At 45.7% G+C, this 15,430-nt stretch overlaps 1 protein-coding gene across 1 annotated transcript in view; it reads right to left on the bottom strand.

Moving 5' to 3' along the window:
* Positions 1-1,925: 1,925 nt before the first annotated feature.
* The window catches only part of Rcl1 (RNA terminal phosphate cyclase like 1), a 46,697-nt gene continuing 33,192 nt past the window's right edge, over positions 1,926-15,430 (bottom strand). The window contains exons 8-9 of the mRNA XM_005352112.2: positions 13,327-13,430; positions 1,926-3,201 (exon numbers count right to left, since the gene is read on the bottom strand). Coding sequence (XP_005352169.1) covers positions 3,051-3,201; positions 13,327-13,430 — 255 coding nt within the window. The 3' untranslated portion in view covers positions 1,926-3,050. The remainder of the gene's footprint in view (positions 3,202-13,326; positions 13,431-15,430) is intronic.

Raw genomic sequence — 15,430 nt, 5'->3', positions numbered from 1 at the left:
CAGGTGTGAGAGTTAGCCGAGAAAAGGTTGGAACTAATGGGCCAAGCGGTGTTTAAAAGAATACAGTTTCCATGTAATTATTTTGGGGCAAGCTAGCCGGGTGGCAGGAAGCAGCCCGCTGCTCCTATTACTACACTTTCTCAGCCGGTAAGTCATTCCTACTACGTCACCAAAACTTCAGAGTCCCTTTCTCTCTCCCTTTCTCAGTGACCTTCTGTACTTAAGAGTGGCCTATAATCTCAAAAGATAAACTCGTTGCATAGCTTTGTGTCACCTTAACCAAGGCCAGGATAATCTAAGAAGAGCAAACTCTGAGTAAGAAAATCTCTTGGATTGACTGGCCTGCGGGCAAGTCTGTGGGGGCACTTTCTAGACTAAGGACTCACATAGGAGGGTCCAGTTCACTGTGAGTGGGGCCACCCATGGGCAAGGTAGTTGGGAGTCCTGTAAGAAAGGAGGCTGAGCAGAGCCAGTAAGCAGCGCTCCCCATGGTCTTCCGTGTCTGCCTCCAGGTTCCTGCCTGAGTTCCTGCCCTGACTTTATGACTAACAAAAGCCCTTTCCTCCCCAAGGTGCCTTTGGTCACGGTGTTTTATCACAGCAATAGAAACCAAACACGACAGGCCAAGACAGCCAAATTCCCATCTGCCCAGACAGAATTCAAACCCAGAACTAAGCACTTCCAAAACAACTCCTGGTGAGTAGAGCTAGACCAAGACCAGAGTGGACAGCAAGAGCCGAACGGCTCCAGACAGCAGCCGGCAGATGACTCCTGCCTATAGAAGGGCGCTGCTTTGAGAAACTGAAAAAGGACCAAGAATGGCTGTTTAAATAAACCCTGTATTTGTGGGGATGCAGCCTTGTGATCATCGTATTCTGGAAGCTGAGGCACTGCAAGTCTGGACTATTTACTAAGATCCTGTCCAAACTGGGGGGTGGGGGAGACCATTCTTTTCAGTATTATATTCAAACTGGGGGATGGGGGAGACCATTCTTTTCAGTATCATATTCACCCCTGCTCCCAGATGTTCCAATTCCAGAAGTAGCTGTCGCAGAGGGCTGGAACTCTCCAGACACTCCAGTGTTTACAGACAGACAGACATGTCCTCCCTGCTGCTTGCAACAATCTGCTTGGGCTCCTACCGGCTCCCTGATACTGAGCAACAGTACTATTTCCAAAGCAATATGAAAAAAACAGGAGGTCCCCATCGGAGAAAACCCGGCAGGTTCAAAGCAACATGGCTACTTTGTTCTGTTTGAGCAGGTCTGATTTAAAACAGTGGTCTCAAAATATACGGTAGACGCGATTCTAAGATGACCAAACACTAATTCAGAGTGTCATGACTGTCTAACTATAGACAGGAGGGGTGCCCAGGTGGGGCTGCTGGACCACATACTGTTTCAAGCTAACATTCTCTCCTGCTGGTGTCCCGAGAGGAAGTCAGATGCAGCTTAAATGTCAAGGATTTGACACAGCCTTGCAGGCTCGAAGACGAGGGGTCAAGAGAAAGGGAATGCTGGCAGAGCTCACAGGTTCGAGGTGTTGGCAGCAGCCAGAGGAGAAATGGACGTCAGTCCCACACCCTGAAATCTGCACTTATCCCAGAGCCTTCAAATGAGAGCCCAAGAGGCTGACACCCTGACAACCACCTTGTGAGATGTCCTGTAGGGATGCTAGCCACACCTGCCACACTGCTGACCTACCAACTCTGGGAGGGTGAGTATTGTTGTAAACCTTTATGCACCAACAGAACATGACTATAACATTGAAAACTCTGAGCTCAGGGCCTCGCCCAGAATGTCCTGGTGGTGTTCCTCAAGGTCACATCTCCAGCTCTGCGCCTTCAGTCAGCAGCAAAGGACACTGCCCTTTCAATGAAAAGGAAAGGGTCCTGAGAAAGAAGAGCGAGGCCAAGGCTGCCCTGACTTCCGAAGCCTGTCCCAACAGGGAAAACGCCACTGGTCCCATACTGTGTACACGTCACATACAGAATCTACTGATGGGGGGGCGGGGGCGGGGGCGGGGATCTGCCATGGTCCTGGGACCCCTGCACATTCTCATCGGTCTCTGCCTAAGTCCCTTCTCAAAACTGTGCAGTAAGCAGTCTTGAGGGTTGAAAGTCTTTTCAATGGAATAAAAAACAGACTTGCTAAGAAAAAGAAGAGTCCTCAGCATAAGTGTTCCTTGCTTGTGATGCAAATTTTACTGCACACACACCTGCCCAAGCCCCTCTCCTTCTACAGCAGGATTTGGCAGTAGGAAACTTCAGTTGAAATATATTTATGCTGCCTGTTATGCTATAAAGTTCTGTCTCTGACCCAGGACTTTGATAGCTAGGACTCTGCTGGCTTCCATGAAACAGGAATATTAGCTTAAAGTAGGAAAATCCCAGACCCTGCTTGTGATGGCTTTAAACCAGATCTAAAGTTTTTGCATTATAAACATCAAATAAAAAATCCTTTTGAGTTTTCTTATAGAAATAATTTACACTCTAGTGATATTAGAAGAATAAAAACAAAATTTATGCCATACCCGGGATACAGAAAACCTCTAAAGACACCCATAACTGTTCTCCCCCATCCCAACCTTGCAAACACAGTATACCAGTTGACGTTCAACATGTGCCCACACAACTTGTTCACAAGACAAGAGATAAACAAATGCCTCAGCCCCCGGCATCCTCAGGGTTTGTCATGATCAACAGAGGGTTTCCACACTCACTGCAGCATTAACCCTGCACAAAACCACAGTCCAAAGACACAGGGGTGTTCTGGCAGCATGACTGCTTCCTGAGGGCCCCTCCTCCAGGTGAGTTGGGAGGCTCACAGCATGGACCTCTAAGGAATGCCACTGTCACTGGAGAAGCAGCTGGAGGTCACATGGTAGAGACGTCTTTTCTGCACATCAGTATTTTCAGTGGTAAATTAGTAATTCAGCCCTCAGTGTTACGAGGCTGTCCTGTCCAGGATGGACACATCTGGACTTGTCCCTTTGGTCCTTCGCAGTTTCTGCTTCGTCCATATACAACGGAGCCTTATGATGCAACAGAGTCACTTGAGAGTCTTGCTGAGGTTAGAGAAGCCAATACCAACGCAGGTCATCAGCACTTTGTCCCCACCCTTGAGTTCTTCACCGCACGGCTTTGTTTCAATTTTAAACATAACCTGGAAAAAGCTCTTCAAGTGCCGCAAAAATTCTATCCTAAAAGAAAATAATGAAAACATTCATTTTAAAAGAAACTCTGCCCTCTTAAAAGCCAAGATTTTAATTTTTGAGAATAAGAAGACTGAAACTAAAAATATCTAATCAAAACTGCTTAAATAATATTCAAAGGCTGCCAGCTTCCCAAGAGGAATAGAGCAGCCTGCAGAGACACATGACCCAGCAAGGTTAAGTTGGCTGGAAACAGAGGCTAAAGGTTAGTGCAGACACCCAGCCGCTTGGTTCCACACGCTTGTTAGAGGGGACATAAATATGGAGGTAACTTTGAGTGGTCCGTACAACATTTACCTCCATGAGTCACAGCTTCATAGGGTAAAAAAGATGAACAGAGACTATTTCTGAGACTGAATTCCAGAACTGCCTTCCACTGTCTCAATGATATTCCCTGAGTGTCTCTATTAGCTACGGGCACTGGTACTGGGGCTCCTGCAGTCAAATGAAAGGGTGAACAAAGAAATGCTTCCCCGTGACAGTTTCCATCTGCTGGCATACACTAGATAAGTAAGTTCAGTTTTAACAACAGTTACAGAACTTTAAATAAAGCAACAGAGGAGAAGGGAGGCTGCGGATGTGGCTTGTGGAAGAGCCCTCGCCTAGCAGAGGGAACAGCTGCATTTGTGCACAGTTAGCAGGAGACAAATGGAAAAGAAGGCACCAGGGAGGAGCTCACAGTGAACACTGTCAAAGATTCATGAGGCTCTTTCTTACCATTCCTTTAAGAAAAAGAACAGTGTGCCTGTCAAGGGGACCTGAGGCAGCAGTTTTTCAGGTGGGCTGCAGGATCTCAAACAGCAGCCCTGATAAGCTCAGTATGACCTGGCTCACCTGGAACATTCACCAAATACATAAGAGGTTCCTTGGAGTTGGAGGAAGTGTCCTCCTGGAAAAACCTAGACTCACAGCACACGCAAACGCATGCTCTCCTCCTTCCTTTACTCTGTGCTGTCAGAGCAAAGGGCCAGGAATCTACTACTCCAAGCATCCCTGCTGGGTCTCATCAAGCAAGCTGAAGAAACACCGCTAAGATGAACATCTGTTCGTCTGCAATAAAGCGAGACGCTGACTGTGGGGTGCTGCTTCCTGACCCAGCCAACCTCCCTAGCAGCCACACAGTTCTAAGTGCACATGGATTGTCCAAGGAACTTAAAAAATACTGATTCTGGATGTGCACATCAGTGGAACAGAACCGAGGGTCAAGAAACAAGCCCTCAAATTTAAGGCCAAGTTAACAGCTTGATCAGGAAAAAATTACATAAATGATATGGGAATCACTGATTATTCACAAGCAAAGAATTGTGCCTACCTCTTCCTACCATCACACACAAAAATGAACTCAAGCACTTCAAAGGCCTCGGTAAGAGCTGAAACCATAGGGTAAACCTTATTACTGTTAGATACTGAGCAGTTTAACAACCGCTGCCAGAAACACCAAAATCACAGCAGTAAGAGAAAAGATAAAGAATCACTACAATTGAGGAAAGCAATTAAAACAACAGGCAAAAGATCCAAGTAGAATCCCCTTAAAGAAAAGTAAGCAGCAAGCACGTGAAACGAGGCCCTGAATCTCCTGCCATTCGGGAAATGAAAAGGCAAACCGCTAGAAGAAACCACCTCATGCTCAGCTGGACGGCAGCACTAAGAAAGCCACACGGTCACAAGCGTGGTGGAGCGGGAACCTGGATCTCCTGCCATTCGGGAAATGAAAAGGCAAACCGCTAGAAGAAACCACCTCATGCTCAGCTGGACGGCAGCACTAAGAAAGCCACACGGTCACAAGCGTGGTGGAGCGGGAACAAACTACTTCATGGGCTCTGAGAGCAATGTAAAGACCACTGCCCCTCAAAGTGAAGCAGGAGTTAGGTATGACCCACCACCTAGACACAAGCCTGAGAGAGTGAACAGCCGCACACACAAACATCTGTAACAGCACTGTTCATAAGAGCCGAAGCAGGAACAACCCAATGGCCACCCACTGATGAGAGAATAAATGTGTCAAATTCAATGGGATGTTACCCAGCTTTCTAAATAAAGTGCTATGTTACATAGATGCTACAACATGGACAAGATTTGAAAACCATGCTAAGTCAAAGGTGGTCACTAAGTACCACACACACATTATATGACTTGTTTTCTATGAAATGATCAAAATAAAAACCTTATTTCTGCAGGGTTTAGTGGTACATGTCTTTAATTCCAAAACTTGGGAGGCAGCGGTAGGCGGATCTATATGAGTTTGAGGCCACTCTGGTCTACAGAGATCCAGGACAGCAAGGGCTAAACAGAAAAACACTGCCTTGAGAAAGCAAAACAACAACAACAACAACAAACCTCCATTACTGAGGCAGAGAGCTGGAAGAGTGGGCAGAGACCACAACTGTGTACAGGGTTTCTTTCCGGGTGATAAAAATGTTCTAAAATTAGACTGTGGTTATTCAACTCTATGAGCATACTAAAAACTGTTAAACTGTACACTGTAAATGGGTAGACTGTATGGCCATGTAAATTATACTAAGATATGGCTGTTTAAATAAATACAAATTTATGAGATTTAAAAAAAATGTACTGATCCTGGGTCTTAGTCCTCGTCAATTATGTATGAAAGTAAGGATAAAGCCTGCTGTGGTAATGAGCCTCCCCGCTTCTGATCCCATCACAGCAGGGGAAAGATACCAAGAGACTAGAGGTGGCTGAACAACTCACCCCATCTGAGCTACCTGGCATGTCACAAGAAAGGAACCAATCACTAAGCTACCTGGTAGAACCAGAGCTCAGGGAAAATCTACTTTGCTGTCCCTTCATCAAAAAACACAGGCTTCATCTTCATAATCCAAGCCCACTGTTAACTCTTCCACGGAGCCTTTCTCAGCAGTAACACCCATCTGTGTGATTTTTCCCTCCATGTGGACTTCAGTGTTCCCTGCTTACGAACTACTTGTTATTGTCACAACTGTGCGGACCCCTGCACACGTCATCTACGGTGCATACATGACGCTCTCTGTGCTACTGAAGGGACTGAATAACGAAGTACCAAAGAGAACTGAAGAGTTAGGTAGGAGTAACTGAGAAATGACTTCAACATTCTTGGTCATTAAAGGAAGTCAGTTCTCCCCCTGCTGGCTTTCTGGTCTTACTGACCATGGGAAACATTTTCTTTTTTTTCTTTTTCCATCCCCTTTCTCTATCCATCGCACCACCTTCCTCTCTTAGAGGAAAAAGAAGACAAAGACATGACCCCCACAGATAAATAAGCCCCATCTGTGGCCAAACTTCCAGCTGGCAACAGTACGGAAAACAACAGGCCCTCCCTCCTCTTTTGCACGCCAAGGGAAAACTTGTCCCTCACTGCTGTGGCATACCAACACGGGCCTGAGGCAAGCATCCCTCTGGGTCTCTCCCAGCTACTTCACTCTGAATCATTCAACTGTGCTCAAAAAACCAGACACCCTCACAAGCTAGCAGAACTCCTGAGGACTTCAGCTTGTTTGGTGTCTTGGAGGGTGGGCGGGATGCAGAACTGAGTGTGTGGGCCTGTGTGTGTGCAGCCCTGAGGGATTTGTAGCTTCTGGAACAGTTGAGAAAAGCAAAGGCTGTTTGGGCTTTCTACATGGTCTTCTGCCAACTGTTGAAGCTGTCTGAGGAAGGCTATACCAGATGGAATTGAGGTATGTATAAGAATGGCCTTCTCTCATCTCCAGCCTCCTCCCCACAGCTTCTGTAGCTGGGGTATTCAAAAGCAAAATTGAAGTTGAAAAATAACCAGGGATGGTATTAAATCCAAACAGCTTCCTTAATAAAGGGAAAACTGACCTTAGAGCAAGGAGCAGCTTTTCTTATAGGTCAGCCAATCCGGGCAACTGTAGTTTTATACAACTTTTAAATGAAGAATCTTAATTCTTCACTTGACAACTGGATCTATGTCTTGCAGTGTTATTTTTTTCCCCCAGAACTAAGTGATTCAGTGTCAAAACAAACAAGACTTTTCTATGAAAGACTCCAGTCTATCTGACAAGCAGGTTTCAGAGAATTCTGGAAACAGAGATAATTGTCTCTGTAGATTTCCAAAGGTTGATTGTTCCCACTGCCACTGTCAACAGGTAAGGACCACCTGCCCAGAGAATCCCAACAAGCAGGACCGGACAGGTTCAGACACAGCCCCTCCAAGTGCCCTGGGAAGCACAAGGAGAGGGAGCAGCGAAAGGTTGGCCACTCGCTAAATCCTGCCTCCTGCTTCACCAATCCAGCAGGTTTCTCGAACCTGGATGGGGGTTAGAGTTAGCTTCAGCGACATGTTAGGTGTAAGGGTTCTCCCTGAGCCTGAGGGACAAGATCTGAGAGGAGGAAAGACTGCTTCCCATGGTCCCCTGCAGTCAGTACACGGAAGCTTTTGCGATCAGTGGTGTGTATGATGCCAACAACATTTAAGCTCTACTCAGCAAATGACGTTATTAAACTCGGTTAGAGGCAACAGGAAACAGAACCAGGCTGGCTGCACTGCTGGCACACAGGAACCCAGGCTGAGTTTAGCCAAGCACTCTGCACAAGCAGGTGCCATTTTATTTTACTGTAATGCAAACACATTGAGATTTAAGAAGTATGACAAAAGCCGGGCGGTGGTGGCGCACGCCTTTAATCCCAGCACTCGGGAGGCAGAGGCAGGCGGATCTTTGTGAGTTCGAGACCAGCCTGGTCTACAAGAGCTAGTTCCAGGACAGGCTCCAAAACCACAGAGAAACCCTGTCTCGAAAAACCAAAAAAAAAAAAAAAAAGAAGTATGACAGGACGTTGCAGGGGCTCCCAGCAGGCAGCAAAGCCAATAATCAGGAGACTGTCACACAGGTGTGCTTAGCCACATGCGCAAGAAGCCCTGAGCAGCTGAGGTTTAAAAAGGCTTTTGCACCTCAGCACTCCCATACCTAAAGGAAAGAAGTCATTATTACAGTTTAAAGGGGCATGGTCTAAGGTGTGGCAGAAGCTAGAGACAGTGGACGGGATCCCAGCTTACATGAGCTAACAGTGGGAAGAGAAGCAGCACCCCAATAGAACTGTCCCAGTCAGAACCCCACTTGCTTTCGGTGTGACCTCAGCAAGTGACATGTCTTATCATCTAAGACGATGCTCACAACGGCACCTTCCTTGTCAACTCACACAGGGTTAGGCTGAAAACTACATGAGTTAAAAGATGTAAAAGGACATCTTTCTGTCTAACACAAGAGAAACCATGCCTGGTCCTGGAAACCCACTCAACTATCCAGGGCTAATGAAGTTGTGGGTCTTGGAGGAGCACTGATAACCACCACTTTTCTAAACCAGCATTAATTCCTAACTACATCCTAAATATTTGTCCTATACTCAGAGATAAGTATAGTCCTCACACATCAAGGGAATTTCTCTTTGCAGCAGATGGAGACCATTACAGAAAACCATGACGAATCAAAGTGCAGAGTTGTGGAATCCAGTCCCAGCTGATAGATATGACTAAAATTCTAGTATCTAACGCTTGGGAAACGTTTTAGAGGGGGGTTGGGAGCGTAAAGATTTTAAGAGCCAAAGGAGATTCTATCTTCTAGAAATGTCAGAAGCTACACCCATAGAGTCTCACCGACACGGCTGCCTAAGCATGAGCTGGACGAGAAGAACAGACACGGTAAAGTGGAAGAGCACGGGGAGGCCCCTAAGGCCTCAGCCCTGTACAAAGACTAGAGATAACTACGGAACGCTGAGAACAGGAGAGAGAGCCTTCCCCAGGGAAGGGCGCATCAATACCAATACCAATGGTCAGCCCTGAAGACAGATATACAAGGAACATTATACAGACTGAACAGAGTACATTTATGTATTTAGGAATAGTGTGTACACATTTATGTATGTAACAATTCATGGAAAAAGAGGCCATGAATAAAGAGAGCAAAGAAGGGTATATGGGAGAGTTTGGAGGCAGGAAAGGGAAATGATGTAATTCTACTACAATTGCAAAAAAATAAAGGAAGTAAAGAAGTAGTTTTAAAAAAATTATCGGGAGGTTGAGGCTCTCTGGCTGAGTGGCAGAGCACTTGCTTGGCTGAACAGCATATAGTACCGGGTTTGCTCTCTAGTACCAGAAACAGAAAAGAATAAAAATAAAAACCAATCAAACAAGTGCTCTACTCACAGTAAACACTACGTCTGTTAAGCAAACATTCCCTGCACGATTCTGGGGAGGAATAAATAAGAACTCACAGTTTGTGAAGGAGTATGACTAGGAGTCAGCTGCAATCTTAAAAGTAAAAGATTTAGAGACAGCTCGGTAGCTAATGGACAGCTGATTTTACCTCCTGGTGCCCAAAGTGCCATGGTGGGGGAACGAACTGGATAAGACAAGGGGGGTCCAGGCAGGATGAGCTCCTCAGGTGGTGCCATGAATGCTGCTAACACCCGAACATCCATGTTATTGACAGAGGTTGGGAGATACTCAACATCGGCCTCCCTGGGGGCTGCGTGGCACAGACAGAACTTAAGTCCAGATAGGTCGGACTCCAAGGCCTATGCACAGACTGCTGAAGCCCAGCTCTGACCTTCTGTCTCGATTTCTGAGCGTTCTATGACACCTGATGATTGATTGATCATATATATATATATATTTGTTGATGTTACTTCAACTCCTAGATAAAGTATAATTTCTCCCTAAACTATAAACTAAGCTTGTGGGTACAGGGTAGAAATACTGTCACCAACTGGAAGCCAGCAATATTCAAATTCAAAAGAGATTTCCTTCACAAGTCTATTCTATCCAATAATATTTATTCTACTGAGAAAAACTGTCTGGCCTCAAAAAGTTCAAATATCTAGACTTTTCAAACATGTAGACTATTTTTCTCAAATAGTACAGAGGGATGGAAATAGCAACCTCCTCTAGCAATAGGGAGAACAGGGCAGGGAGGGACACAGCTCCCCTGACTTCACAACAAGGGCCTAAACACAGAGAGAAAACATTCTTAGTCCTGGTGCTCAGAAAACTCTCAACAGAGGAATCTAAAATGGCTGAAAGACACTTAAGGAAATGCTCAATATCCTTAGCCATCAGAGAAAGGCAAATCAAAACAACTCTGAGATTCCTGTAAGAATGGCCAAGATCAAAAACACTGATGACAACTTATGCTGGAGAGGTTGTGGGGGAAAAGGGAACACTTCTGCATTGCTGGTGGGAGTGCAAGCTGGTACAGTCCCTTTGGATATCAGTGTGGTGATTTCTCAGAAAATTAGGAAACAACCTTCCTCAAGACCCAACAATAACACTCTTGGGTATATATCCAAAGGATGCTCAATCGTGCCACAAGGACATGTGCTGAACTATAGCATAGCTCAACATAGCAGCATTGTTTGTCACAGCCAGAATCTGGTAACAACCTAAATGCCCTCCAACCAAAGAATGGATAAGGAAAAATGTGGCACATTTACACAATGGAGTACTACACACCAGAAAAAAATAACGATGTCGCCGGGCAGTGGTGGCGCACGCCTTTAATCCCAGCACTCGGGAGGCAGAGGCAGGCGGATCTCCGTGAGTTCGAGACCAGCCTGGTCTACAGAGCTAGTTCCAGGACAGGTTCCAAAGCTACAGAGAAACCCTGTCTCGACCCCCCCCCAAAAAAAACCAACCCCCCCCAAAAAAGATATCTTGAATTTTGCAGGCAAATGGATGGAGCTAGAAAACAGTAACCCAGAACCAGAAAGACAATTATCACATGTACTCACTCATAAGTGGTTTTTAAACATAAAGCAAAGAAAACCAGCCCACAAAACACAATCCCAGAGAACCTAGACAACAACGAGGACCCTAAGAGAGACATACATGGCTCTAATCTATATGTGAAATAGAAAAAGACAAGATCTCCTGAGTAAACTGGGAGCATGGAGAGCTATGGGAGAGGGCTGAAGGGGAGGGCAGAGGAAGGGAGGGGAACAGAGAAAAATGTAGAGCTCAATAAAATCAATATTTCTCAAGAAAAAAAAAGATGTCACTTAAGACACTACTACCATGAATCAAACACACACAAACTGCCAGAAGAAATACACATTTTTTTTTTTTCTCAAACGAATTCTTTCTGCTTTCCTTGAGGAAAGCGAGGTTGAAAAACTATATTACTATTACTTTAATGGCACAATAAAACGCACATGGTACTCCGCATCCCCACGATGAGTCATGGAGCCTGTCCCATTAACAGATACAGGCAACTATGCCTGTAAGGGCCCATACTCACCTTCATCTTTCTGAGATGCTAGAACTTCCCACAAGATTAAGGACAAAAGGGTCCCAAGCACAGAATGTGTTTTCTTAACATAACTCCCTTTCCTTCGTCTGTGCTTGCTTACACCTTAAGTGCTTGGGGCAGGTGGAGTATGCGTGTGGGGGGAGGGTTTGTGGGGCACTTTCCCACCCTGTGAAAAGCCCCTGGGAAGAGCATGTGGCCATGCCCCAGGCCCAAATCTTCAGGCACAGAATGCTCCCATCTGGTCTACTCTTAAATCTCTCAGAGCAGACTACTGTTTTCCCAGGAGCTGCGGTAATTTTAGGTTTCTGGAAGAAGGGAGAAAATCTGAAGGATTATATGGTGAAGGACATAGTGAGGAGGGAACAGTCACATCCTAGCTGTCTCCAGGGAGGGAACAGGCACATCCTAGCTGTCTCCAGGGAGGGAACAGTCACATCCTAGCTGTCTCCAGGGAGGCTGCACACATTAAAAGATTACACAAGACCCCAGAGCCAAACCGAATCACTCCCCAGAAACAACTTCTTTAAAAAAACCTTCAATAAAACAAAAAGATAAAACATACATTCCATGTTCACATGATGTTCTGCCAAGGCCCAAGCCCTGGACCACATACATTGAGACAGTGCCTCTTGCTGTCTCCAGGAGAGCCACAAGACCTTCACTGTCCTGGGGCAGAAGCTGAACATAGCACTGGCCAGCTAAGAAGCTGACAGCCCCAGGAGGCTCACACAACCACCAGCTGCTTCATGCAGCCCTGATGGGAGGGAAATCCTGCACCAGGGGTGCTGTGCTCGCCTCCTATCCCCTCTCTCAATGCCCCAGCGCCATTCTTTTTGAGCAATGCTAACCACTAGAGTTAGCGTGCCACTCAGATTGCTCAACTCTAGGTTTCCTGGCCTGTGAAACACTTTACACATATTATCAGTGTGGCTTTTCAGGTCCTGCTCACCAGTCTCCCCTGCTGCTAAAACAGTGTATTCTCTCTCATCTTCTGTTCCAAAAAACTTACACTGCCAACTCGAAAAGTAAAAGAATCTCTTTCAAGCTTCCAGTTCCCAAAGTGCCGCCCCCAATGTGATGGCACCACCATTCTTCAGTTATCACAGTACTGTACCTTTCAGATATACAGCATCGGTACCATGATAACCGAAAAAGGACAGTTCAGTCTCAGATCTACCTGCACCCCCCCCCATTTACCACTCTAGCTGACCACACAGCTATCTTTAAGTCTGTAAGCATGTACACGTGTACACACACACACACACACGCCTATTTCTAAACCTGATCATTTATTCCTGACTAGAAATGTTTCTTTCGCTTTGAGCTCTGTAAGTTGAGTCTTCTGGCTAGCTACTATTCTTGGAGTGTGCAAATTTTTATACCTTAGCAGTTAATTTCTGCTAATATCCACCTGATACTGCCTAAACTCACCTCTGTAACTTCCCAACTGGTTTGGTAATATTCCTACGAATTTATCTCTCCCAGCCAGCTAATATGTTATATCACTGGAAAAATAGCCCATTTGCCACAGTAAGAACGCTATCGAAAAGATGGGACTGGAAAAACTTCATAGCTACATAAAAGTTTATCTTGAGAATATTAACATAACATCAAGCACAGACACAAGACCTGCCCAATATATATCTGATACAGCTGTCACGGAAGAAGGGAAGGCACAAACCCATGTGTGACTAAATAGACACCAGCCGGCAAGCAGTCACAAGTATGGCTGGTTAAAGATCAACACAAGCAGGCACACTGCTGTGGTCACAGGCTACACACTGCACACCTTGTCACTCTGTTGGTCAGAAAATCAAACTGAACAGAACGATGAGGCCAAATGAAAAGAGCTTACGTGTAGGGGGAGAGTGGTCCCAGCAGCACTTTGGAAACGTCCTGCTGTCCAAGGGTCATGAGCAGCAGAACTAGACTTTGGTTGGTCGAGTCCACACATCCACCCTGTAAACACAAACACTCTAATGATTAATCAAAGTACAAACCAGAAAAGGGGACCCAACAGGTAGAGAGAGAGGAGCAGAGACACTCAGTTCCAGAATAGTGGACTAAAGTGCAAACACTCGTAGGTAGCTGGCCTTCTGAAAACCCATCCCGCTCAAGTTAATAAAGAACAAGAATCATTTTTCATTTCATTCAGCGAACTTTTAGGACAATAGCTCCTTTTCCATGCAAAACAGGAAATCTGATGAACAAAACTAATTGGTTCACGGCTCTTGTTCCATTTTCCTGAGCCTGACTAAAATTAAACTTTTCTCTTCTGCCTGCTTCCTAGACCGAGCTGCTATTGCACCATCCTCAGCTGACTTGGATTAGGACTGAAGAGATCTTAATACAGTAAATATGCCAGGTCCATGTGCAGGATGCCATGGAAGGAGGGGTGGTGGCGGGCTACAAGATGTGAAGGCACAGACACGGGTGTTACTTGCCCAACAACAGAAGCAGGCATTTGAAACGGCCTGGAGGGATAGGCAGGCCTGGGAAAGAAGAGAAGAGCAGCATGGTGGAATGGCTCACAGCCAATGGGAAGCGGCCAGGCTCTACAGAGACACATGTACTCTCAGGATAAAGAGAGGTGAGCAGTACCTGAGGTGGGGCTTTTCTAACTGCTCACAAATACCATTGTATTCCGGGAAGGTAAGCAGTCAGAGTAGGGGCTCTGCTCACAGACAGAAAGAGACCAAGCCCAAGTTTGGAGGGAAAAACACAGACTCAGAGAGGGAGGCTGAGGAGGATGTGGGAAAGACCGCCCCTCTGAAGACAAGGAGAGCAGCTCCCATGGGAGTGTGAAGTGAGGTGAGGCGGAAAGAAAGCAGGGCAGTGGACAGAAAGGACAGAACCAGCAGGGCATGGTAACCCACGGGCAAAAGCAGCTGGGTCAGAGACTCACAATTCTGATTTTTTAAAAAAAGAGCATCTTCAGGTGGGAGGGTTTTTATCACCCATATGTCACACCACAGACGTACAGAGAATTGGTCAAAAAAGCAGTGTATTTTCATCCTTTTACTAATAAAGACTAGAGACAGTCACACAAAGTTTTCTTAGTGACTAAAACAAAAGGCTGAGGAACAATAATGGCTTTTAAAAGATCTCAATAAAAGGTAAGAATCCAATTATCTAATCCAGGATGTATGTTTTCCTCCTGGAACTGGTCGGCCATGTTTTTACTCCAGGGCTTGAGTCTGCTATTAATGAGATATGAAACCCAAACTCCAGCTATGTCCATGGACACCTGCTGAGCTTCTCTGGAACACAAGGTTTTTCATTCTCCCACGGTCTACTAGAAAGGAACAGAAGTGTCCCCACAGTCAGAGAGGACAAATCAGCCACGAGGTCAGGAAACGAAGACCTATACAAGCCAACAAGTACTTTAGAGACAGACAGACAGACAGCTATCACCATACCTTTACCCAACCCAACATACAGACAGAACATTTAATGAAACCATGAGTGAGTAACTGGTGAATCGGTGGCTCTATTACGTACCCACAAATATCTAATCATCACTTGTCTTTCAAAACCAATGCTAAATCTGTCATCAAAAATGAGCTGATGTGGCAAAACAAAACAAAACCCTGCATCAGACCTGGCTACACAAGATTCCTGACAGGCCATGTCTTGGGGAGGCCCTCACTTCCTGCCTCCCCTGCTCCCAGCAGCAAGCACAAGGTTATGCCATGCTCTTCAGGAGATACTCCCAGGTTTAATTAGGTTAGAAACAGCAACTAAGGACCAGTGCTTACTTAATTCTGAAGCAATTCAGTCCCCCTGATGCCACTGTGAGAATGCCGACATTCTATCACATGACCACTGAGCAGGTTTCAATGCCAGGCTTGGCTCAGGTGAGCAACTGCAATATTAAACAATCCTCTACTGTGTGGTCATTCTGGGGACTGTACCCATAATGTGCTCCCTTAGAAACATATTTTCCTTTTCTAGCATCT

This window comes from Microtus ochrogaster, chromosome 8 (genome assembly GCF_000317375.1).
Source record: "Microtus ochrogaster isolate Prairie Vole_2 chromosome 8, MicOch1.0, whole genome shotgun sequence".
Lineage (NCBI taxonomy): Eukaryota > Metazoa > Chordata > Mammalia > Rodentia > Cricetidae > Microtus > Microtus ochrogaster.
This window is presented reverse-complemented; position numbering and strand designations above follow the sequence as displayed.